Source organism: Arxiozyma heterogenica (assembly GCF_036370985.1).
Source record: "Arxiozyma heterogenica strain weizmannii chromosome Unknown scaffold_7, whole genome shotgun sequence".
In the NCBI taxonomy this organism is placed as follows: domain Eukaryota; kingdom Fungi; phylum Ascomycota; class Saccharomycetes; order Saccharomycetales; family Saccharomycetaceae; genus Arxiozyma; species Arxiozyma heterogenica.
The window spans coordinates 49,867-75,803 of NW_027042660.1; the positions used below are offsets into that span (position 1 = coordinate 49,867).

Below are 25,937 nucleotides of genomic sequence, written 5' to 3' on the forward strand. Positions count from 1 at the left end.
GTTTTCTTTTATTACTATTCCTCACAGTATTTGGATTTACCAATATGTGAGATGAACCATGACTTGCCACTCTTTCTCCTAGATCGCTTATTTTTGCGTTTTTGTTGTGACGATGAACTTGTTGATCCTGGTGATGATGAAGACTTATGAGACCCGCCATTAATAGACCTAGGGCTTGGATTTAATAATGTGCTCAAACTTGCATTACGGCTAGATCGATTCTGTGAATCTGAGGATTCTAACCGAGGACGTATAGTGGGGGGTAAATAATTGAAATGTGAACTACGATTTGTTATATTTTCACTGACAACTACATTGCCACCAACTGTCAGACTAAATGAGGAGGCATCTGAACTTGATGTGGGAAACTGTTGCGTTTGTACAGATGTTGGAGTAACTTCATATCCAGAACTGAAATATATTGTGTCGTTATCATTCTCTGTGGAAAAGGTTTTATTGCTGGTAAGGTTGGTATTACTACCATTATTCATGTCAACATTATCATTAGTAATGATTGTTGATGTAATATTTGTATTTAGGTTATCATGCACAGGATTGGTCAATTGATAAGGCATGTCATTGACAACGTTATTTCCAATAAATGAAGAAGAAGTAAGATTTTTATCCAACTGTGGTGAAAGTGGACCAGCATTCGGTATTCCAGTTAGATTTTCTTTATAATCTATTTGTACTGAATTATCTTTATTATTATATGTGTTTGATAGTAAACTAACTTGAGGAGAAGTGGTATCAATTGCAAAATTAGAATTTGGTCTTTGGATTAAATCTTGAAAAACAGAATTTGGTACTTGAGATAGATTCGTGGAAGATGCAGAAGGTGATGTATAAGATGCAGACACGTCTTGATTTTTCTGATTATGCGCTAGTAATCGATCTGGATGCAATGGAATGTCATTTTGTTTAGAATAGGAGGAGCTTGTGTCATAATGGTGATGGATATGTTGATGTAGCGAAATTTTAAGAGAGTATTTTTTGGCTTTCTGTATTAAATCTTCAACCAACTCTGATGTGGCTATAGTACCATTTGAAATAGATAGCCCTTTCCCATCCTTTAAGACAAATTTCCATTCTGTTTGTGACACATATGAGAGTGGTTTTGTTGACTTTTTATTATCTTTAATGGAGGTACTAGTAGAAGCAACATTTGATATTATATCTGAGGTTCTGTTCGTAGACAAGTATTCAGCCCCTGTGTGGTTATTACTGTTGTTATTATATGCTAATTTATTATGTGATGCGGAGTTATTAGACAGTTGGGAATGTATACCTGTATTCAATTCCACTTCTGAAGTATTTAGTGGCGGTGCGGAGGTAATGCCATTTAATGCAAGGTTTCTTAGATCGGTTACAGATCTAGCGTTATTTTGCAAAACTCTTGAATGTGGTGATAAGGGAGGTAACGAATTGGTCAGTCGTGATAGTGGTGGGGTAGTAGTGGATGGTGACGTTGTTGTATACGGAATTTTGGACAATACTGTATTTTTCAAACTTGTAGTAGTAGATGAAAGACCAGCAGTATAATCATACATTTGTCTTACGTCTGTTGTTTGTTTCTTTCTGTTACTTGTATTGGATTCAATCTTTATTTTCTGTAAATTATTTTCATCGTATATGGGTGTTCTATCATTACTGTTATTGTTGCTTTCACGTATTAGTTTTTTTAAATCTAAATCTTTATTCTCATAAACAGCATTAACGATAACATCAGGAGCTTGTCCTCTAATTACTGTCGTAATGATCTTTCTCCATCTGTTTCGACATGTTAAACTTGGCCTAGAATCCATTTCTTTACAGATACATCTCCATCTAGTTCCATATTGCTTCACTTTACTAATCAATAATAAATCCTCTTCTTGAGTCCATTCTCTTAATCTTTCTTTACTAGATGGATCTAGGACTTCGACATATCTTTTAGCACATTGATCCTCAGTTCTACCTTCGATTTCCATGGCAACAGCCATCCAATGTGCACCATGTTTTTCGTATGATTTCAACAACAACTCATCTTCCTCTTTTGTCCATCTTCCCTTTTTCACGTTTGGATTTAACGAACCAGTCCAACGTTTCTTCAGATCCTTAGGATTTCTCGATTTATTACTAAACTTGGAACATATTACATCCCATTGTAACAATTTAACAATTTTTGATGATTCTTGTATAGACTTGATGTCCAAAATACCGTTTTTATAACCAACTTGTTTCAAAGCATCATTAATTAAGGCTATCAATTCTTGATCATCTTCTTTGGACCACGCCTTTCGGCTGCTTCTGCGGTGAGTCTGATACCCTAAAGAAGCAGTTACATCCAATAAATCAAATGTATCATTTTTTCTTATATTATTGCTACTGCTGTCATTATGATTATCATCAGTACTAGTATTTATTCTGGAAGTAGATTTGTTTTGCTGAGACATACTAAAGTAGTCCTTTGTGATAACTGTAACACCGATAATATATTTTCTTTAAAGTAGAATATTATTTTGGCTAACTATAATGCAATTTTCGAAGATTAGTAGTATGGGTTAGTGGATGAGTAATTTAACAGATGGTCGAACTTAAAAAAAAAAAAAAAAAAAAGAATGATACTAATGAGGAGAACAAAAATATATGAAATATGCTAAAATTAAAAATTAAAAAATGTGATTTACAGAATAAAAAGATGATAATTCAGAGTTATGTGGTTGTTAACAATACTACTTTATTTGACTCTATGTGAGTACAATTATTAAATGCATGAAGTCCTAAAACCTCCAGTTCAATAATTTTGTTTACTTCTAAATACTTAATTTGAAGCTCATCGCAAATTTGAAAACTTTTTTGTAAGGAAGAAAAAAAAAAAGATGGAAAAACGAAAAACAATTCCGCGAAAAGGCATATCTTGCGGAAATAATTCCGGTTAATAGCATATGTTTGAATTAATTCTACTACCCTAATATAGATGGAAAACTAAAAATGTGTCACAGTCAAAAAATGACTGTCACCTCGAGATCGACATTTCAAGTAACCAGTTTTGCTTTCACTAATATTATTGTTGTAATCTTTTGATATGGTATTGAATATTAAATACTTTGTATACACGTATATTATCTAGTATTACATAGGTACATAACTAAGATAAAAGAAAAAAAGAAGAATATAAGCAAGCATTTCTATTTCTCTTTTTTTGTTTTTATTTATTGGAATATAAATAGTCGAGAATAAATTACAAGAGTGAAGATTTTATTCATAATTGTGGACCAGCAGCTAAAACATCGCTAGTAGCCTTATCTTGATAAGTCTTGAAGTTTTCAATGAATAAACCAGCTAATTTGCTGACAGCAGCAACATATTTGGCTTCACCTTGTGACCAGTTTCTAGCCGGATTCAATAACTCAGACGGAATGTTGTTAACGTGAGTTGGGACTTGTAAGTTGAAAACTGGTAAAAATTCGTAGGATTCTTTAGCTAAAGTGCCATCATGGATAGCATCAAGAATAGCTCTAGTGTATTTTAATGGACAACGTTTACCACCAGACACATAAGAAGCACCAGTCCAACCAGTATTGATTAACCATGCATCAGCTTTGTGTTCAGACATCTTAGAAGCAAGCATCTTGGCATATCTGATTGGGTGTAATGCCAAAAATGGCTGGCCAAAACAGGAGGAGAAAGTTGGTTCCGGTTCAGTGACGCCTTGCTCAGTACCAGCCATCTTAGAGGTGTAACCAGAAATGAAATGATACATAACTTGTTCTGGGGATAACTTAGAAACTGGAGGCAAAACACCAGACGCATCACAAGTCAATAAAATAATGTTTTTTGGATGTGCATTAGCTAAGCATGGGATCTTAGCACTTGGAATGTACTCAATCGGATAGGCACATCTTGTGTTTTCAGTAATAGAAGAGTCAGAGTAATTAACAACACGAGTCTCCGGGTCATAGACAACATTTTCCAAGACAGAACCAAACCTGATAGCGTTAAAGATTTCTGGTTCCTTTTCCATGGATAAATCGATACATTTAGCGTAACAACCACCTTCAATGTTGAATACACCATCATCAGACCAACAATGTTCATCATCACCAATCAATAGTCTGTTTGGATCAGCAGACAAGGTAGTCTTACCAGTACCGCTTAAGCCAAAAAATAATGTTACGTCACCATTGTCAATACCTTGGTTAGCAGAGCTGTGTAAAGTTAAAACATTGTGGTGGACAGGCATCAAATAAAACATAACAGTGAAAATACCTTTCTTCATTTCGCCAGCATATTCAGTACCTAGGATAACCATTTCCATAGCTTTAAAATTAATTTCAATAGTAGTCTTTGAAGTCATATCCTGAGTATGTGTGTTAGCAGGGAACTGACCAGCATTCCAGACAGTGAAATCTGGTTCACCAAAATTCTTCAATTCTTCTTCTGTTGGTCTGATCAACATGTTTGTCATAAACAAAGCATGATAGGCTCTGGCACATACAACACGGACTTTGATCCTGTATTTAGGATCCCAACCAGCAAATGCATCAACGATGTAAAGATGGTCTCTAGTTCTTAAGTAGTCAGCAGCTCTTTCTCTGTTAATCTCCCACGTTCTTTCAGAACATGGTTTATTGACTGGTCCCCACCAAACATTATCTTTAGAGGTTTCTTCTTCAACAATTCTCTTATCTTTTGGAGATCTCCCAGTCTTTTCACCAGAGTAAGCAATCAAAGCACCAGAAGCATCAATAACAGTATTACGTTCTTTTAGGGCATCTTCATAAAGGATTGCAGCTGGAGCGTTACGTCTAATAGTGATAACACCTTTATCTAATTTTAGTTCTTCTCTGATTCTTTGTTCAACAGTTAAAGGAGAGGGATTAATGGAATTAACAACTTTGGATGGCATTTCTTTTCTTAAGTTTGGTGTTAATTACTGACAGTATTATTAATGAATATGTGTAAGTGTATGAATATAACAAAAATGAAACCAATAAAAAAAAGAGAGATATTAAAACAATATATAGAGCAAAATGGAAGAAAACTTTTTTTTTCTATGGAGAGAACAACTTGTAAGTTATTATTAATTAAACAATGGATATAATTGTGTTATTTGTCGTTGTTCGTTTTTTTTCTATGTTTTTGGTATACTTGCGATCAATTATATTTGACAGCAACAAACATACAAGACCAGGAACCTAGAGAGAAAGGTAAAGTATGTCAGATCTTCAAAGAGATTCCATTTCGAACATATCCTTCATGTCTTTATATATGTTTTTTTTCCTCTTCTATTTGGACATATTGCTTTAAGGGGTGTTTACCCAAAGGTATTAGAAAAGAGGATAGTATATTGTTGATAATGTTTAAGAGACACAATAGCAAGCAGCCTATTGTAGCACTTATTTCAGCTGCATCTGCATAAAAACCCTTTCTCTTTGTCCTTCTCTTTGTCTTTTTTTTTGTTCTTTTGTCTTTGATTCTATTCTTTTATTTATTTATTTATTTACTTCTATGGCTCTCCACACTAGAATAATAGAAATAAAAGTAATAATGGCAATGGCATTTTCAATAATAATGCCACTTCCAATTCTAATTCTACCACAACTACTATCAATTATAATACTGATACTAATAATAATGCAAACAACTGTAATAATAGCAGTGGCAATCTCGAAGGGCCAAAATAAATAAATAAATAAATAAAAACCAGATTGTTTCCATCATAAATTCCATTTATCCGAGACGAAACTCCGAAGAAAATTTTGAGTCAATGTGATCACGTGATATGTTAGGGTCAAGAATTTATCTGCTAAAAAAAAAAAGAAAGAAAGCAAGAAAAAAAGAAATATTACAATGCAAATATAAGTAGACGCACGCATTATACAATTAGATATCGTAAGCCAATCAATCCTATGGTATCTGTTTTTAGAAACAATCAACACAGGGGGAAGAAACACAGGTTAGTAGCCTTTATTATTACCATCATTGTTATTGTTATTGTTATTGTTTTTTTTTTACTCTGAGTTTAAACGTTTTGAGATTAATCTTACAGTATTATTTTTGTTTTATCTTTTCTGTTCTATTCCTTAGCTAATAGTGTTACCTATTAAACTTCCTAATTCAAGTCGGTGGAGAAGAAACAAAAAAGTTATATTTCTTATATCCTTCAGTTGAAATTACAATGAATATTTATTGCTGTGTTGTGCGTAATTGATTGATGTATTAGTTTATTTATTTACTTATTTATTTCTATATTTACGGTAATGGTGGAAAATTCATGAAAATCTATCAATTAAACAATGTAATTTTGTTATTGTTATGGTTTTTGTTTTTGTTTTTTTTTTTTTTTATTTTAAAATTTAAAAGCCAAAATAAAATCTTTATGAAAAGCAAATAATTTCTTATATTACGTAATTCATAGCTGTCTGTTCTAATTGTTTGTTTTTTTTCATGATAATGTTTTTTTAATTGGTGCAAATATCAAGATCCATCCCTAATTTACTACAGATAGTAAAAATAAAATCAGTACTAAACGTCTTAATATTTTGATCTTGAGCCTTTCTTTTCATATTTTGATCGTTTGTGACCAGTACTATGTATTGAAACCTTTTCATTCTATTATTATTAGTAGTAGTAATGGTAGTCGTAGCAGTAGAACCATTGTTGCCATTGCTAGTTATAGTATTGTCACCATTATCGTTTTCCAAACTTCCAGCATTACTTGGTGTCATATTTGTAATATCGTCTTCATTAACAATCGAACCCATTGTTGTTGAAGAAGGCGTGCCACTATGCATAATAACACTATTATTACAAGCAAATGAGTCAAAATTGCCTAGTGAGTTTAATAGCACATCACCATTAAGATCGCTGTAACAACCCATATTATTACTTCTATTTGATGTGAACTTATTCTGTGCTTTTACCACAGCTTCAATTACAAATTCGTCCACATGTGACCTCCAAGTTATTTGTTCCTCAAACTCCAAGTGTTCTTCAATGTCTGTTGCAACATTACCTGTAAATCTCAATGGTAGTAATTTACCTTCTGCATATAACTGTCGTATAGTAATAACAGCTCTTGATGCAGCTTCTACCACATTCTCATCCTTAGATTTTCTTAAAAACCTTAATTCTTGAAAAGTTGTTAAGCACACTGCAAATTTTAAAATTTCATTTGTGGCTAATTTGTAGATGTGTGCAAAATGTCTTAACCATGAAGTAGCATCAAACACAAAATATGTAATGTCCCTATTGATTTCATCATACGGAGTCCGCCAAATATTGTTAGCTCTAAATTGTTCTCCAGTACTTTTGTTTATAAAAATATTACTACTCCTATAATCCATATAATATTTAAATAAATCATTTTCATTTATCTCATTTATGTGTTTTGTAATCATTATATCATTTAAACTATTGAAATTAGTATTTTTGTCGTAGATACCATAATTAATATCATTATCACTATTACTATTACTATTATTATCTCCTGTCATACTAACATTGTCTTTTGTTTGGTTAAGATTTGTGTTTGTTCTTATATTATTGGAATTTGAAGTCTGTAACTGGTCAGATATCCATGATGTATAGATTGATGAACCAATAAATTCACCATTCTTATCATAGGAATTAAAATCTGGTGACAATTTACGGTAGCCGGCGTATTCAAATATATTTTCTCCTGGTATTAAACTCAATTCAGGAATAGAATTAACATCTGCATTAATATCATCCACTTTTTCACACATAGGGATGAATTCATTAAATCTGGTTGATGTAGGTTCATTGTATGGTTCCAATTTAAAAGAAAATTGTCTTAAAATATGACTATCCTTAACATCATTTCTGTTACAGAATACTGGGGTATTGTAATTGACTTTCAATCCAAAATCAAAATTCTCTGCAATACCTTTAAACAAAAATATAATTCTAATTGCACGTCTCCAAAATTTTTCACCTGTCTCATCACTGGAATCAAATCCAATACCATCGATTGGAAAATCTAAAAACATATGATCATTGATCCCAAATCCTCTTAAAGTATCACTAGTGATAGCATGTTTGTCACATATAACATCAAACCACAACGTACCCCAACATTTCCAAATTTCTGGTAAATCTTCATTTTCATTGAAATATTCTAACAATTCTTCTAGAGAATGTTGAGAGTATGCATTTGAAAGTTTTTCAATAAGATGTGATTCATAAAAATTATCTAAAATATATGCTAACAAAACATTTAAGAAGCTTGTTATTGTATTCCAAGGAAATATCCTCTTCATTAAAATTTTCCAAAATTTGTAGCTTTTTTCATCATTTAAGGATTTGATCTTTAACCCTGATGCTATAATAAAATATGTCCATGGTAAAAGATGCGGCAAAGTAATAACAAAAGGTGCATGTAAAAACTTCTTCAATACAATCATAGAACATCTTAAAGAAGTCATATTGATGTAATCTAAGGATTTGATCCATGTACAAATATCAGGATCTTCAATAGGATATTTTAAAGATTCCACATTTTCTAAGTAACTAATGCCAGATAGATTATTTGCTGAAGAATTGTAGATATCTTCATTGATATCATTATCAGTAGTGGTAGTAGCTAATGTTGTGGTGCTTCCGTTGGAAACTTCACCGTTTGATGATGATGATTTGGATTTATTTTTTTCCTTTTTATCTTTTCTCTCTTTCAAATATTTTGGTAAGTCAAACAATAATGCGAATGGATTCTTTGGATCGCCAAACCCTATTAACTGCAAAATATGGGACTCAGCAAATGCAGGAGCATGACGAAAGAAAAATCTTAGAGAAGCTGGTGGCTGACAAAACATATTCTTATTATTGAAAATATTATTGTCGTTGAAATCAATACCAAATCTATCTTGGAAATAATTTAAAACAACTTGCTGCAGATCACTGCTTCCCAAGAAACTTGGTAGCAACATCACTTCGCTGTGTTTCAAATAATCGATTAAATCAGCATTTCTATAACTTCCTGTGCTACTTCTCTCTACAAATGTACGCTGATAAATATTATCAATAACTAATTGCATATATTGCTGTGATGGAGTAAAAGTATCTTGACAAAATACACTTTTACCTAGGTTTACAAATGCTTCTAAAGTGTTTTGTTGGACAGTGGACATATGATAATATAATTTTCCATGACCATAAATAAATTTCATAGCCTCCATATACCAATATTCAGCACTTAGTTTCCAATCAATAAAACCTGACGGGTATAAAGCAATAGCCATTCTTGAAAGATCACCTAATCGTTGCAGCCACTGGATAGCATGCTTCTGTGGTATATCAATCAATATAGCGGATAATGAAATAAATACATGTGTGATAAATTGGGCACATACTTCAGGATCCATAAAATTTGAAAAATTTTTTAATACATCTAAAAATGTTATAGTACCGTATACCCATAATCTTCTTTCAATTCTATAAATTTCTACAATTTCTTCACCTATTAATGTATCCTGCGGAGACTGTGAAGGTAATAATGCAGTAGTGATAAAAGTTGTGTAATTATTAATTAGATCCGTGTTAATTCTATAAATTGTCCATAAATTTTTCAACTCTGTAGTATGTGAAGTAGTTAACTGAGAACAACGTTCTTGTAATTCAATTTCCTGTCTAACAATAACCTTATAGATTTCTTGTAACTTTTGAACTAAGGCTTGGCTTGACTTTTTGTTTTTTGAATTATCATTATTGTCGTTATTGCTATTTGGATTACCATTATTACTATTGTTATTGTTATTGTTGTTATTACTGTTGTGATTACCATTTTGACTAGGTACATTATTGTATCTTTCAGATGTATCATTATCCTGATTTATGTTTGAATTGTCTTGATTATTATTATTATAGTCATAAGAATAACTATAGTCTCCTGAAATATTATTGTTGTTGTTAACATTTTGTTGGGCATATTCTTGCGGTATAGGCTTATTATTATTGTTGTCATTATCATTTACTATGTTATTTTGTTTTGTATCGTTATTAATTACTCGACTGGCATTGGAATTATCAATAAATGTAGGCTTGTTAGAATTTGTTAATTCAGTAATTGTCAAATAATTGTGATGCTCTAATGGGGTATTTGCAGTTTGCTGCTTTAACATTTCACTAATCCTTGTATCACTGTTAATTAAATTATTATGATTTGTTGTGGTAGTATTATCTATGTTACCATTCTTATAATTTTTTAAATTTGTGTAGGAATTATTTGTGATATAATACGGTGAATGACCTTGTTCAGAGAATCCTAACGAAGGTTGTGGTGTTTCTACACTATTTTTATTAATACTTTCTTTTCTTAAGACATTGATAGGAGTGTTCATAATAGGTAAAGATGGCTGCTCACTTGAAATGAAATTTGTACTTGTATTTTTGCTAATATGAGGGTCGTTTTTATTGGTGATGTTGGTATTATTTGTTAACTCAGGATATTTTGAAACATTTTGAAAAAATGGAGTATTTATAGGTAAAGTATTATTTCCATTCTTAATCTTATAAGGATTATTGATATATGTATTATAGTTGTAATTAACAAAATCATGATCATTAGTTATTCGCTTTTTATGAAAATTAAAGTCTTGGATATTATAAGAAGTAGAGACATGTCTTTTCTGTCTAGTAGTGGTATTATTATTACTATTGTTATTACGATTATTATTATTATTATTATTATTATTATTGATATTAGAATTATTTAAATTAGAAGCGGTAGAAATTATATTTTTACCTATTGTAGAAGAATCAGGAACATTAAACTCAGAAGTAGTATTCATTATACCATTAATTAAATTATGATTATTAGTAATATTAAAATAGGGACTGATTGCTAATTGAGGCATTATCAATATTGTTGAGAACAGAAGAAAATTATGTGTGTAAAAAGGTATAAATTAGATAGGTTTTATATTTATATGTGTACAAAAATGGTAGAAGATACGGTATGGATAAATGGTCAATGTGTGAACAAAGAAAAGTGAATATCAATAATGTAAAATAAGGATTGTAGCGAGGTAAAATAAACTAGTAGGTAAAAAAACAAAAAAAAATGGATAACTATGGAGTATTTTTAATGATCCTCTAGTAATAAATTTAATTGTTTAAGTAGTTGTTTCTCCCTTTCTTTTTGTATAATTGTTGAGTCACCTATGTCCAATTCTATAAATATGAGGAAATGATGGAATCTGTTAATAGAATAAAAACAGGGAAAAAAAGAAAAGAAAAGAAAGATGCACTTTGTGTACGTCTGGTTTCCTTGGATATAATTCGGCCTTTTGTTATATGAGCCAAATATTTGATAAGTTGTTCTTTCTTGTTCACTATTATTATTACTGTTGTTGTGTTGTAAAGATTGATCTAATATATATACAAAGAACACAGAAGTAAGTGAACTCCACAAAGCAAAATGGTTTATAGCAAAAAAGCAAATGTATGCTGTTGTTATCGTTGTTGTTGTCCCTTCTTTTGTCCTGCTTTCAAATGATTCACCTAGTTGTCTTCCTTCTTCTCCGTTTCTGTGTATATGTGTATGTTTTTTTATCTTTGATTTAATCATTCCATTTTTAGTTTTTGTTTCTTTTGCATATGTCAATCACTCAATTTTCTCCCTCCTTTAAAAACAGGGAAAAAAAAAAAAAAAAGAAAAAAGAAAGAAAGAAAGAAGCAAATGGCAAAATGTTACTTTTTTTCATACCATTTTCCTATTTTGGCAACTTTATTAATATCCGGGTAATATCCTTTTTAATATGCGGGTAATACCGACGTTTCTACTGTATTTTGTTGGAAACTGAAAATACTAACCAACCAATAACAAATACATATTCATGGTACTGTTATTACTATATATTTATACATATATATATATGGTGTGTATGTAGTAATGTGAGAAGGAAATGGATAATACCATTACAGGTAACTGGCTTATAATGAAACTTTTTTGTGAGAAGTCTATAAAGCATCCAATTCGTCAATCGATTCAATGATTGTTAGCATAGAAGCCACGCTATTGTTGACACCTACTCGAAGACACCTGTCGTCTTCAGCACTGAATTTTGCTAGTAATGTTCCACTATCATTCGGATCTATAATGTACTCTACTTGGAAGCTGTCTGGTTTTAGTATTGGGTCTACGTTCATCACTTGTTGTGCAATATGAGCAAAACGTTCATTTTGAAGTGGAATCTTGATTTCTCTATTCATATAAATAGGGCATGCCAAATAAAATAAAATGAGCTTGCAAATGGCATATGTTTTTTATGTTATTGTGTGTGTTTTTGTTAGTAAGTAAATAGACTAATCTTATCACTATTGTTTATTTGTTGTTATTACTATACACAGAAGCAATATGAGGTTTGTACATACAATGTATGGTTTAGAGCGAGCATTCTTTGTTGGTCTGGAGCAATATGTGGCTTGCTTGTGATTGCGTATGTATTTAACTAAAGCTCTTCTTTTTTTCATCTTCGAGGTCTTTTTTATATAGTTTGTGTGTGTCCTTGTTTGTTTTTTAATGCATTCTCTTTCTTTTTTTTTTCTTAAGGCAATGTGGCATTATGATAAATGCATGTTTATTTACAGAAAGAGATAGAGGTATTGATTGTGTACCGTAGAGGATATTACTATATAACGGTGTCTGTCTACTTCAGGATTTCTTTCTATCTTCTGTTTGTAATTGTGGGAGACTAATACTACTGTTGAGGGACGAGGTAAGACTCTGTTTTAATAATTATCCTTTTTTTTTTGTTTATTTTTATCTTTCTTTACATATTATAAATAATGGCATTAAACGTATCTAAAAAATACCTTATTACCATCTCAAATACTTCATATTACGTTCTTGTGACAAAAGATGGTTCGAAATATATTAAATTTGAATTAGTTGAAGAAAAAACAAATTTAAATGATAATGCAATGGACTTGGATAATCCATTTTTAAATAATCTGATTGTATTAGATTCAATCAAGTCAGGGATAGGCAGAAACAAAGATAATGATCTTTTTGAAATAGTTATCTTCCCAATTTTACAAAAACTAAATATTAAATATAATTATATTAAAACAAATGATTCACAGTGTATATCTAATTGGACTTCAACATTTCAACCGGATACTTTTGTCACTATGACAACCGTGTTTTTCATTTCCGGTGACACAAGCATATCTGAATTTTTAAACTCGTTATCTACCCAAAAGATAGGTATAGAACAGACGTATATAAATATATTGCCATTGGCTATGGGAACAGCGAATGCATTAGCTAATTCCTGTGGTTTAAACTGCCCAATCGTTACTTTAAACTTATTTTTAACTAACAGTCTATCATCTGATTGCTTTCCTCTCTATAAAGTTATCTTCCCAGATGATTCAAGTAAAATATTTTTTATCATCTTTTCAATGGGATTTCATGCAAATCTTTTGCATAAGACTACATTGGATCCTTTTTATAGTAAGATGGGGGTTGAAAAGTTTCAATTAGCCAGTAAATATATTTTTGAAAATTATGATTTCAAAATACCCATAACAGTGAAATATTCTATTAAGAATAATAATAATGATGGTCCTCCGTTATTGATACTAGATGATCTTTGGTCATATTTCATCTTAATTAATGTGCCATATTTGGAGGAAAATTATATCCCATCACCTGAATCCGATCCGTTTAAATCTGAACTACATGTATTAGGATATTTAAGCAAATTATCTAAAAGTGATTTATATAATAGGATTATGAAAGGTTATTCAAATTGTATAGGTGACAAAATTGATTTTTTAGATACAAGATATGAACCTGTAAATAGAGATATTGCAATTAAATTGTCACCTGTTAATGGAAATTGTTTACCCAAATATTGTTATGAAATTTGTTGTGATGGTTTGCTATTTAATTTACTAGATTTTGAGCCAATTTCAAAGACAAGAGAAAATACAATCTTCATTGATTTTATCGGTTCCAGGATTGGAAATTATTATATCAATTGTTTTAGACCGTTTTCTTGAAAAATTGAAATTACATAAGTATATAAAATATTAACTAACTATAATTCAGTTCCTTATGTTAAAATAAGATTAGAAATGTATGTGATAATCTAAATTTTTTATATCAAATAATTGAAAATTTTATAAGAGCTTATAAAAGAGTTAAAATAATATGTAATATAGTGTACAATAATTATATATGTATATGAAGTATGCAGAATAGAAGGGGACAAGCAATACAATAACAATTTATAGTACTACTAAATTCCTACTATAAATAGGTGAGAACTTATAATATCACCAATATCCTATTGTAAGCTACGTTATTTTATTATATTAATTTAAAGTGAACACTAATAGAATTTCTGATTCTAAATCCTTATATCAACACGTTATATGAAAATCTTAGTTGTTGTTTATTTTTTTTTCGTTGAAGAGGAAAATTATGTTTAGTGGTGTAAACGAAGCTTTTTTCTTGGAAAGAAGTCGTTAATTTGTAAAAAAAGTTAAAAAAAAATTACTAAAGCAATTAATATCTATTCTGCTTTTCCAGTATGATATCTCTTATCATGTAAACATATACAGAACAATGCAATATTTAGTCTAATCTCTCTGAAATATTAGTATTACATTCTTTACAATATATATATGCATGTATAGCAAGATAAGATAATTTTATTTACATATTTAACCAACCCTTTACAAGCTAGATATCCTCTTTGTCATTTTTCTTCTCATTGCTGGATCCTTCTTCCTCCTTGCCCCTGTACTCTTCCTTTATTTTCTTATTAATAACATTTTCAGGAGAGGGTTCATCAACAGATGATCTTTTCAAAGAATTGTTAGTAATATTACTTTCATCTGATGAACTACTCTTTGTTGTCTCTGAAGTATTCATATCTGAAACAGTTCTATCCATCAATTGTAGAGAAAATGTTGGTTTCATCATAGATGTAGTATTTCCAGCAGACGACATAAATACATTTTTATCCAAAGGTGAAGTAAAAGGGTTAATATTGGAAGGAGTCGATTGAAATGACAGTGGGAACGCTAATTTACTTGCAGAATTAGCACTGTTATTGTCAGGCTTGGCAAATGGTGATGATTTATTGATATTAACAGTTTCTGGTGTTTTCTCAATTGCGAGAGAGTTGTTAGATGCCTCTTTTGTTTCTTCTTTCAGAGAGTCATCCTTTAATTGAGATTCTAACTTAGATATCTTTCTTTCTAATAAAGTAACTTTCATCAAAACCTGTTGTCTACCCTCTTCAAATGCTTTACTTCGAACTTTTTGCATATTTTCTTCGTGATTCTTTTTTAAAGCTTCCAATTTTGTTTCAGCCAACTTTATATATTTATCATTTAAATTCTTTTCAATACCCTCTGTTATCCCATCATAGGAAATAGTTTCTGGTATGGATTTCCTCACTTCAGCTAACTTATTCTCATATTCCCTCTTAAGATTACTCATAAACAATATCTTTTCCTCCTCAAATGTCTTCTTCATAGATTCAACGATATTTGATATATTATTTTTTTCTGTTAAATGACTTTCCTCTTTTAAAGCATTCAATTCTGTGGTTAAACTTTCAATTTGTTGATTAAGCTCTTTTATCATACTATCTGATACACGAATATTATCATTCAATTTAGTTTCAAGATCTTTTGATCTCTTTAAAACCGAAGCCAATTCTTTTTGTAAATTATCAATGGTAGCTTTATCACTTTCACCCTCTTTTACAATAGATTCTAGTATATTAATCTTTGACTCACTAACGTTCAAATGCTCTTGCAGCTCTGAATTGCATGTTTTCAATGTATTTACCTCTGCAGTCAAAGAATTGATAACACCTTTAGATTGATCCAATTTCTCGTGTGCTTGTTTTTTCAATCTATTAAATCTATCTTCAGCATCCAAGGACTTTTGTTTATATTCTTCAAGCTGTGATGCCATCTGTACTGCTGTAGTGCCAGAGATCTGTGGTTCTAATGAATGAGATACTACGTTCATCTTATTTACTTTCTCCATATCTGATGAAAGCACTCCCAATTGTTTTCTTGTATTTGCCAAAGCATCACGAAGTAATTTTTCTTCATGTTGAGAGGACACTAATTGGTTCCAAAGTGCCTCTTTTTCACCAACCAATTTTGCAAATACTGATGTATCAATATGGTTGCCACTATTATTAGTTTGTTCCGTAAGATTTTCTTGATTCTGATTGATATCATCTGATACAGATAACTTGGATGTATAATGTGATATTTCTTTTTGATAATGAAGCCTCTCTTCTCTCCAAGCTATTTCCTTCTCACTTAAAATCTTGGAAGATTCGTCAACAGTTTGTTGAAGTTGTTCTAATTTCAACTTGTATCCTTCAATGTCATTTTTTAATGCTAGTGTTTCTTTTGTTGCTAAATCTTTCTTAGATATTACTTCATTATATGATTTTTCTAAATGAATAATTTTTTGATTTAATGAATCTTTTTCTAACTTATTACTTTCAATTGTCTTTAACAAATCTTCTTCCTTATTAGATAAATCTGTAATCCTTGATGACAATTCATTCGCTCTTGCCTGAACTTCTTTTTGCGCTCTAAGTAGATTATCATTGCTTGCTTGCAAAGAATTTATTTCTTTATTCTTCATAGTTAAATCACTATTTAAGGCTATTATCTTTTTTTCATAGTCATTTTCCATATCTGATAACTTATTATTCATATCAATGAATTTTCCTTCATTTTCATTCTTCCAATGTTTCACAGCATTTAATTCATCAGTTAGAGCTATATTTTTTTGTCTATAATTAGAAATTTGCTGATTCAATGTAACAATATCTTCTTTTGATAATCTTTCTTTCATTTCAAAGGATAATTTCACACTTTCAAGATTATTATTTATACTTGTTATGGATCTTTCCAATTCATTAATAATATTGTCTTTTTCATTAATACGTTGGTTCAAATGTTGTTTTTCTGTCTTTAACAGGTCTATATTCTTCTGATACCACTTCAAATTATTGCTTTGATTACCTGCCTCGTGCAACTTCAAAGAATTTTGATCATTGAGTTCTTCAATCAATTTCTTATTCAATAATTCTAGTTGGTCTCGCTGTTGTGATAAATTAGTTATTTCTATATCGTTGTTTGACATTTTAGATTTCAATGATATTAATTCAGCCTCATACAAACCTATAGTCTCATTTGCTTGTTCCTCTCTTTGCTTCATTATTTCAGCCGCAAGATTCAATTTTTTAATCTCTATTGTTTTTAAGTCAATGTCGTGGCTTAAAGAATTTTTTATTCTGACACAATTATTATGCTCCTTCTTAATGTCAATAACCTCACATTCAGCTTTCTGCAGTAAACTACTTAAACTTTGAACTCTACTCCTATTATGTGAAGTTTCCTGTTCAGATATCTCTAACAAATTTTCTAATATCTTGATTCTGTCCTGTAATAATACTTTTGAAGATTCTGTCTTCTTATTTTCGAGAATTAATTCGTCACTCTTGACCTCTAAATTTCCAACTTTCTCATTTAGTGATTCAATTTTTGCTAAGTTTTTATCAATAGTAGTTTGTAATTCTTTTTGTAATATTTCAAAATTTTGTAATTTCGTCAATTCTTCCTTTAAGTGCTGTTTTTCAATATCTTGTTTCTCAATAGTATCTATATGTAATTTTATTTGTTGGTTTAGATCTTTGATCTTAAATTCCAATTCACTTGTATAGTTCTGTAATTTTAATAACGCACTCTTTGCATCGTTAATAATTTGAAAGTTATCCTTATTAGTTTCTTTTTCAGCTTCAAGCGTTTCTAATTTATCTGATAGGGATCTTACTGTATTTACCAATTTTATATTCATTTTCTGTAGTCCAACTATATCCTTGAATTCGACTAATTCCTCTGATATTATGTGTTGCGAATCTACAAGATTGATATCTTCATGATCATTTATGCCTTTACTATTAGATGTACTAGATATTAATTGTTTCAAAAAAATCAATTGTTTTTCTGACAATATTGGGGGGTTTTTACGATTGCGAATGGATAAATTAATTAGTATGTATTGTAATTGGTGAGCTAAATCCGTATTTGTTCTTTGCAAAGTATCAATTTGATTGTTCAATTCAATAATGTGATTGTTACTTTCTTCTAGTTGAAGTTCTTTTGTGGTTAATTCCTCACATTTATTTTCCACCAATAATTTAGAATCTTTTAGTTTATTATTAAGTGACTGGATTTCTTCCTTAAAATTTTCAATAGTCGGTAACTGAGTTTCTAAATCAGTTATATATTGTTCTACTTGAGACTCTAAATCAATTTTGCGGGAATTTGCATGATCTAAATCCTTCTTCAATTGTTCCAATTCTTGAACATATAACTTGGAAATATTATTTGAATTTATAATATGGGACAAACGAGCATTTTCTTCTTTTAAAGTGTGATTATTCTGAATTAACCCATCCACTTTATTGAAGTAGGATTCTGACCTCTGATATCTGATTAGTTGAGAATTTAGCGAATGTATTTGTTCTTCTTGTGATGCTGTAATCTTTTGCTGTAAAGTGATATCTTTCTCATACTGGTTTTGATTTTCCTTCAGAGTATTTTGTAAATTATGTATTTTTTTCAAATGAATATGGTTTTGCTCATCTAAACTATGGACATTTTGATTCAATGTCTTTATTTCATATTCCTTTAATTTATTTTGATCTTTTAAAGACAGTATAGTAGCTTCCTGTTTCTGCAATTGTAATTGAGAATTCCTTTGATTATCGAGAAAGTTATTCCTTTCTGTCATAAGTTCCTTAGATAGAGTATCAATTTTTTTCTCCAACAATGCTACAACTTTATTCATTTCATTGTCTGTAGATTTCATAACTTTATTTTCATCACGCAAGGCTATTAACTCTTTATAATACTCATTTCTTTGTCGCGACACTTTCTCTAAATAAGGTTTCAACACGTCCAATTCATTGATGACATTAATCTTTTCATCATTTCTATCTCTTATCAATTTTAGCAATGCTTTTTTTTCTTGAAACCATTGATTATGGCAACAAGATAAAAATTGTTTTAAATGGATTTTTGTTTGTGGATCTAGTGATTCATAATTAGGATATTGTAGTAATCGACTATCTAAGGCTTCATCATTATTTGTTATTACACTGTTACTAGAGTTTTCAATGTCATTCGACTCAGCAAGTTGTGAATTTTCAACAGAAGTGGTATCCTTTTGATTATTCTCTATATGTTCATTGTGACCATTTTCTGTGCTATCATTATTATTCTTATCAACATCAGCTTTCTCTTCAGAACAGCTGGAAAACTGAGACATTTCAATTGAGTATCAGAATAACAATAATTTATTCGTCTGTCTTGTATATTACAAACAACCAGCTTCACAAATAAAAAAAGAAACCAAGACTTTTTAGCTTCCATGTCTCTATATGCCTATATAAACACAATGCTTTTTTTTTTTTTTTAGTTGATACCTCTTGTTTTAAATCTCTTTTTATTTTTTGACCTCATTTTTCCTTTTTTTTGTTTTTGTTTGTTTCTTCCACTGACCAAATTTGTTAGGGGACATATTGACTGTTGAACATTCACAACATCTGTACATCCAGAAATTATTTTTGACCATTCTGAAAAGGCGAAAAAGATCTTTTTGTATCTGACACACAAATTTCCTAAACAGGTATCTACAAGTTTTTTTTGCGACGAAAAATGTTACAAGTCGGATGCTTCTTTAAAAAATTCAGTACATTTTTGCTTCTACGCTGCACGAAGGACAGCAGGCCAAATATGAGACACTGGCGTGCTCACTAACAATCAGAAAGGATGAAGAAATCTGTTTTTTTTTTCTACCGCTACAGCCTACAGGGAGCCATACACATCACTTGGACTAGACAACCAATCCCTTGGCAGACCTCTGCTTATTGCATACCTTTCTTCCTTCCTAGCTAAGAGGTAAGACGGTAGGCAGCGGACTGTTGAACTTCACAGGGAGAACAATTTGCGTACTGTGTTGCGCTGCGCCATGCTGCCGTACCAATCAGACGATTTTGAATGGTTCATTCTTCCTCCCTCGTCTTTCTTCCCTGTGTATGTGCAAAACCATCTAATGCACTTCTTATGTTTATTGACTGTGGGGAGAATGAGGAAGAGGAAGAAGGTCCTGATGGAAGAGCTTAGTAGAGAAGTTGGAGACATACAGGAAAGTTTCGTAATCCTATCATTCGCCCCACTAATGGCATCAATCCTCCTTCACGTCTTGTAGTATACAAGAGAAAAAAAAGAAAATGTATCTGTTTAGTGCCATTATTGCACAAAGATACTCTCGTATTTCTGCTGGCCCATCTTGTTTTGCGTATTTGTTGTGCTTAGCGTGAACTCTTAATTCACAGTCGCTTGGATCAATTAACAAGACTGCAAGATTCAAAATGCAAATGTATGTACCGTTTAAAATTAACATTATTATGAAAGAGGATTAAAAAGACATACTGTTACTCGATATTAAATAGACGAAAGCCAAAGTAATAAGAGAACTAAGTATTGATCGTTGTAGTTAGAAAGAGCAGAATGAAAATATGTTTAGTAAGTTCATATTAATAGTAAAATGTACAGTTTGGATTGCCTTACAGTGAATGTTAAACGTATAAACTATCAAGTATATTTCTGATTGAGAGTTATATAAAAGTATATGAGAAAGGAATAACAATATTGGGAGATTCTAGTGGTGAGTGAATGTCTTTTATCATAATTGTTTGTTTGACAACTTATTCCATTTGATGTATTGATCTTTTTTTTTGTTTACTATTTGCAATGGTGATTTATGAGTGTTTTATGGTGTGTACCTAGGTATCGATGTCTACGGACTGTATTTTTCCTCTTTTTAGTTCCAGGAACAGTGTGTCTCTTTTCACCTCAAGAATGCTACAAAATACAGGTTAGTATCAGCCATCATCCTTTACTAACAACTAATAATCATATAATATAATATTCCATTTTTATTGGTTATATTTACTATTCATGATGTCAATCTTCTCTCCTTTTTTACTCTTTTCTTTTTTTTTTAAACAGTTTTGTTAAGACTTTGACTGGTAAGACCATTACTTTAGAAGTTGAATCTTCTGACACCATCGACAATGTTAAGTCTAAGATTCAAGACAAAGAAGGTATCCCACCTGACCAACAAAGATTAATCTTTGCTGGTAAGCAGTTAGAAGATGGTAGAACTTTATCTGACTACAACATCCAAAAGGAATCTACTTTACATTTAGTCTTAAGATTAAGAGGTGGTATCATCGAACCATCCTTAAAAGCTTTAGCTTCCAAATACAACTGTGAAAAGTCTGTTTGCCGTAAGTGTTACGCCAGATTACCACCAAGAGCTACTAACTGTAGAAAGAGAAAGTGTGGTCACACCAACCAATTACGTCCAAAGAAGAAATTAAAATGATTGAATCGTTTAGAAAGATTAGTTTCTTTTTTAAACATTTATTTTTTGTATACATTTTTTAATATATATAAATACATATATTGCTAACAATTCAAATATTTTAGTTTTTGCTCTACTGTCTTATAGTTTATTGACTCGTTTCTTTTCTTTTCTTTTCTTTTTTTTGTATGTACTCATATACAGCATCTCACTCTTATGAAGGAGTATCTTGCAATAGTAAGTTATTGAAACCTTTTTTCTTGTACCTTCTATACAGTATATTATGATAGATTGCATACCAAGATTTATTTAATTATTACTCCTATTTTCATGATTGTTATTGAAAAAAAAAAGTGCATGTCTCCATGCGTTCATAGATCATATTATATTACATTATACTATAGTATATCGTGTTATGTCATATTACATATATATAATGTTACAGCGTAATCATCATTTTCATAAAATATTTATTTATACGTAGCAGTAAGTAACTTATGTACTTGTCCATCTAAACTCATAACTTTTTGTCATTTTCTTCGTCAAAACAGTTTTCTTCGGCATCAGCAACCACCATATCATCCTTTTCATAATCCATTGCATTCATAGCGTCTTCTGTTTTGTTGTATTTTTTGAAACATAACCAAAACAAGCAACCGGAGATGAAACTTGCGACAGCTAAACCAGTGAACAACCATGTATAGTCTGGATCCTTAGCGACTGGAGATAAAGCACAACCGATAGCGGAACCGAAGGCATTAGTAACCAAGAAGATAGACATGATAAAGGATTTCATAGTAGCCGGAGCCTTAGAGTAGGCATATTCCAAACCGGTGATAGATGCAAAAATTTCACTAAGCGCAATTAAAACGTAAGCAGGGACTTGCCATGCCACATGGACATGGTTTGGTGAACCAGATTCTAATGGGTGGTTGTAATTTGGAGCAGCTCTATAGATAAAGGATTGTAAGACGGCAGACCACACCATAGATAATGAACAAAAAACGAACCCCCAGAAAATCTTGGTGATTGGTCTGAATGGAGTCCATCTTCTAATTGTTGGATATAAGAATCTTTCCACGATTGGAATGAAAACAATCAATGCAATAGAGTCGATACATTGGAAGAAATCATTTGGTAAACCGTGCAATTCCATCATACTACCTTGAGTGATAAAGGAACTGATCATTTGACCGTAACAAGTCCAATAGATTGGATAGAATAGAAAAACTTTACAAGCAGCCAAAGCTCTTTTAATTTCGTCAACAAATTTGTCAGTCCATGGATAATTCTTTTCTGGGTTCATGGTTGGTTTAGCTTTATCGAAATTGAATCTATTTTTCATTAGGATCCATACGACTTTAAAACTCTTTTCGATAACTTTATCACCGATAGGGCGTTTAATATATTGATTTCTACCTAAAACCAAGACGATGACACCTAACCAGAAGAAACAGAATGGCAATAGATAAGCAGCCCAGAAACCGATGTGTAATTCCAACTCAGAAGTAGCAATGACAGAAAGAGAACCGATGTTAATCATTAAATAGAAGACCATGAAAACGTTTTGCAAAGTGATGTTTGAGTCCTCAATAACTCTTTCACCACTCTTTAAAGTCTTTACTCTTGGTTTTCTCTTTGGTATTTGATCAGCGATTAAAACAGACAAGTTGGCTTTAATCATACCGGTAGCCAAACCGATCAAAATGATGGCAGCGATGAAACCACCAAGGGCTTTGTCTCTATCAGTAATGGATGGGATTGAGGTCATGAACAAGATAAACATACCGACAAGATATATACCAGTACCTGCGGAGATAGTATTGTATTTACCCCAGAAGGTATCTGATAGGTAACCACCTAAAATTGGGGTCACATAACACCAGAACTGGAAGAAATAAGAAAGACCGTTAGCACCAGTACTATTTAATTGCAAAAGACCCTTTGGAGTGTCGTTCGGACCGTTAGCCATATAGTTTTGGAAAGGGGTGGATAAACCATAGTAAGAGAATCTTTCGGCCAATTCAACAATGGCAATTAAATAACATCTTATAGGGATTTTACCTGGAACGTGTCTAAGAGTCTTCAATTCCTCCTCAGTAGGTTCTTCATAACCTTCCTCATCCAAGCCGTCATCATCTTCATATGTTCTACTTATTTCATGCTCGTTATATTCATCATCATTAATAAAGTGAATAGTGTCGTCACTGTTATCACCGATATCGTCTTTTTTAATTGAATTTTTTCTATTTAAAGAGATGGACTCTTCACCTTCGAGAACGACTGTTCTAAATTTATCTTTTTCCCCTAAATAGGAATCAGATGAGACCTGTGTAACCATTATTTACAATGAGTAATATGTGTTTATTTATTTATCAGATGAAATAAATGGAAATAAAAAAAAGAAAAATAAAAATTAAATGTGGATTTTTTTTTAAAAAAAAAAACAAACTACAGATGCAAAATACTTCTTTTTGAATATGAAAAGGACAAAAAAAAAACAAAACAAAACAAATCAATGAAATATATATATAAAATAATTTATGCAATAAAAATAACTTTATATTGATATTTCTACGAAGATAATTAAAGTTATGTGTTTGTTGTTAAATCAAACTCAGAAACAGTAACTTAGTAGATGTCTTTCTTCTTTTTATTTTTATTTTTTCTCTTCTTCTTGTTCTATATCTGATAGTACAATCGAACAGCAACGAAAAAACAAATAACTAAGATGACAAGAGAATACTAAGTGGAAAAGAAGAAGAAAGACAAAAAAAAGCCCAGTAAAGAAGATATATCAACTTTCTTATATGATCAGAGTCTAAACAGAAGATAATATTCGTTCGTCAAGGCTTTTATAAATCTAATATATATGATTAATTCCTGCTGTAAGAAAACAACAAAACAAGAGAAAAAAAGACAAAACACAATATAAAAAAGAAACTTCAAGATCAGCCAACCCAAATTGCCACAATATTCTCTATTGCACAAATCTTAGGGTCTTTATTAAGTTAACGGGAAAAAAAAAACTGAAAAGAAAAGAAAATAGGAAATAGAAAATAGAAAATAAAAAAATACTTGAGAAATGCGTATGCAGGAAATTATTACACATTACAAAAGATATGATTTGACTGAAAAGAAACGATCAAAAAAGAGAATAGATAGAAAGAGAATAGATAACACTGGATTTTGATAAGAGATCCGGACATAATCCAGTCATCGTTGTCTCTGTCTCTGTCTTTCTTTTTCCTTCTTTTATTTTGTGTCTTTGCCTTGTTTTGCATGGATTGGGAGGGAGGGGGAGAGGGAAAAGAAATAGAGAAGAAAATAGAATCAAAAAAAAAAACAAAAAACAAAAACTAAACACAAAAGCAAAAAGATCAGTCATTCGATGAGACAATTAATAATAATCAGCTCTTTCTCTGCTTTTTTTTCTTTTCTCTCGAACGGCATCCACATTAAAACAATCGAGAGACAAGCCCACGCTTCGTAGAAGTTGACACAAAAAAATTGCAATGGTATTTTTTTTTGTTTTTGTTTTCGTCCACTGCTTGAGTCAAAACAGAATGACACAAAACTTTTGTACATAATACAGGCACCATTTGAATAATAGAATCCACGGCTCTAAATTTTTTTGGACGACCAAAGCAAAAAATAATAGATCCTTCCTAATCGGGAAATCTGACATTGATTACATATAGCTTTTTTTTCTTTATTTTTTCTTTATTTTTTTTTTCATTTCCATGCTATCGATCAGTGTTTCTTTCTATACAATACAACACAATAAAAAGGGCTAGGCGGCATTAAAAAAAGTGGCATTTCCTGATTTGGTAATACACAATTATTTCATACTTCGTGATATTATTTTCGCGTTATGTTTCTTTTTCTTTTTTTTCTTTTTTCTTTTTCTTTTTATGCTTTCCGTGATTCTTTTATCTTTATCATAGAACAGTAATCATTAGACTAATAAATATTTAAAAGAAAGTCCAATAACGGTAATGTCACATTTATTTGCTTATGAAGAGATGAAAGGAAAGATAGGAGATAATGTGGTTACTTCGAAAACTGTGTCTGTATACACAATTTACTTCAGAACATGCGAGATAGAAGAAAAACAACATTGTGTCATTCAGTTTGAAAATATATCTTCTCTTTTTAATGTTAATTTTTATGGCTGTTATCACAGTTTTTACACCCCTCTTTTCTACTTTTTCTTCTTCTTTTTCTTTTTTTTTTTTGATTGCCTGTTTGACAATTTATAGATGATTAATGATTAATTGTACAATAAAAGAAGATAACATAAAAAAAAGGTGTATTGAAGCAAAAAAGAAATAAAGAATGTGCGAAAGTTTATCTTCTTTTTTGTTTTTTTCAGTTAACATAAAGTAAGATAAGCAATATAAAAATACGTGGTATTATTTGATGGAAACACTCCTTTGATAGCAACAATTTAATGAAATAAGAACAAAAGAATTAATATTACGCATCAACAAAAAAGGAA

General features: G+C 30.8%; 9 protein-coding genes across 9 annotated transcripts; 2 read left to right on the plus strand and 7 right to left on the minus strand.

The window, feature by feature from the left end:
- Positions 1-14: 14 nt before the first annotated feature.
- Positions 15-2,435, minus strand: BAS1 (Bas1p; the record flags this gene model as incomplete). Its single annotated transcript, XM_064861184.1, has 1 exon — positions 15-2,435. One exon carries the CDS (start codon positions 2,433-2,435, stop codon positions 15-17), a length of 2,421 nt encoding a protein of 806 aa, XP_064716861.1.
- Positions 2,436-3,244: 809 nt separating this feature from the next.
- On the minus strand, positions 3,245-4,891 carry PCK1 (phosphoenolpyruvate carboxykinase PCK1; the record flags this gene model as incomplete). The annotated part of the gene is made up of 1 exon (XM_064861185.1): positions 3,245-4,891. The coding sequence occupies one exon, from the start codon at positions 4,889-4,891 to the stop codon at positions 3,245-3,247; it is 1,647 nt and encodes a 548-aa protein (XP_064716862.1).
- A 1,555-nt stretch (positions 4,892-6,446) lies between these two features.
- Positions 6,447-10,859, minus strand: ESL2 (Esl2p; the record flags this gene model as incomplete). The annotated part of the gene is made up of 1 exon (XM_064861186.1): positions 6,447-10,859. One exon carries the CDS (start codon positions 10,857-10,859, stop codon positions 6,447-6,449), a length of 4,413 nt encoding a protein of 1,470 aa, XP_064716863.1.
- A 227-nt stretch (positions 10,860-11,086) lies between these two features.
- PWA37_004710 (uncharacterized protein) lies at positions 11,087-11,572 on the minus strand (the record flags this gene model as incomplete). Its single annotated transcript, XM_064861187.1, has 1 exon — positions 11,087-11,572. One exon carries the CDS (start codon positions 11,570-11,572, stop codon positions 11,087-11,089), a length of 486 nt encoding a protein of 161 aa, XP_064716864.1.
- A 392-nt stretch (positions 11,573-11,964) lies between these two features.
- PCC1 (chromatin DNA-binding EKC/KEOPS complex subunit PCC1) lies at positions 11,965-12,401 on the minus strand (the record flags this gene model as incomplete). Its single annotated transcript, XM_064861188.1, has 2 exons — positions 11,965-12,208; positions 12,379-12,401. The coding sequence occupies 2 exons, from the start codon at positions 12,399-12,401 to the stop codon at positions 11,965-11,967; spliced, it is 267 nt and encodes an 88-aa protein (XP_064716865.1).
- A 391-nt stretch (positions 12,402-12,792) lies between these two features.
- PWA37_004712 (uncharacterized protein) lies at positions 12,793-14,013 on the plus strand (the record flags this gene model as incomplete). Its single annotated transcript, XM_064861189.1, has 1 exon — positions 12,793-14,013. The coding sequence occupies one exon, from the start codon at positions 12,793-12,795 to the stop codon at positions 14,011-14,013; it is 1,221 nt and encodes a 406-aa protein (XP_064716866.1).
- Positions 14,014-14,698: 685 nt separating this feature from the next.
- On the minus strand, positions 14,699-19,333 carry MLP1 (Mlp1p; the record flags this gene model as incomplete). Its single annotated transcript, XM_064861190.1, has 1 exon — positions 14,699-19,333. The coding sequence occupies one exon, from the start codon at positions 19,331-19,333 to the stop codon at positions 14,699-14,701; it is 4,635 nt and encodes a 1,544-aa protein (XP_064716867.1).
- A 1,698-nt stretch (positions 19,334-21,031) lies between these two features.
- Positions 21,032-21,457, plus strand: RPL40B (ubiquitin-60S ribosomal protein eL40 RPL40B fusion protein; the record flags this gene model as incomplete). The annotated part of the gene is made up of 1 exon (XM_064861191.1): positions 21,032-21,457. A coding segment is annotated over one exon (426 nt), but the record flags the coding sequence as incomplete, so codon positions are not given.
- Positions 21,458-21,953: 496 nt separating this feature from the next.
- PTR2 (Ptr2p) lies at positions 21,954-23,777 on the minus strand (the record flags this gene model as incomplete). The annotated part of the gene is made up of 1 exon (XM_064861192.1): positions 21,954-23,777. One exon carries the CDS (start codon positions 23,775-23,777, stop codon positions 21,954-21,956), a length of 1,824 nt encoding a protein of 607 aa, XP_064716869.1.
- Positions 23,778-25,937: the final 2,160 nt, after the last annotated feature.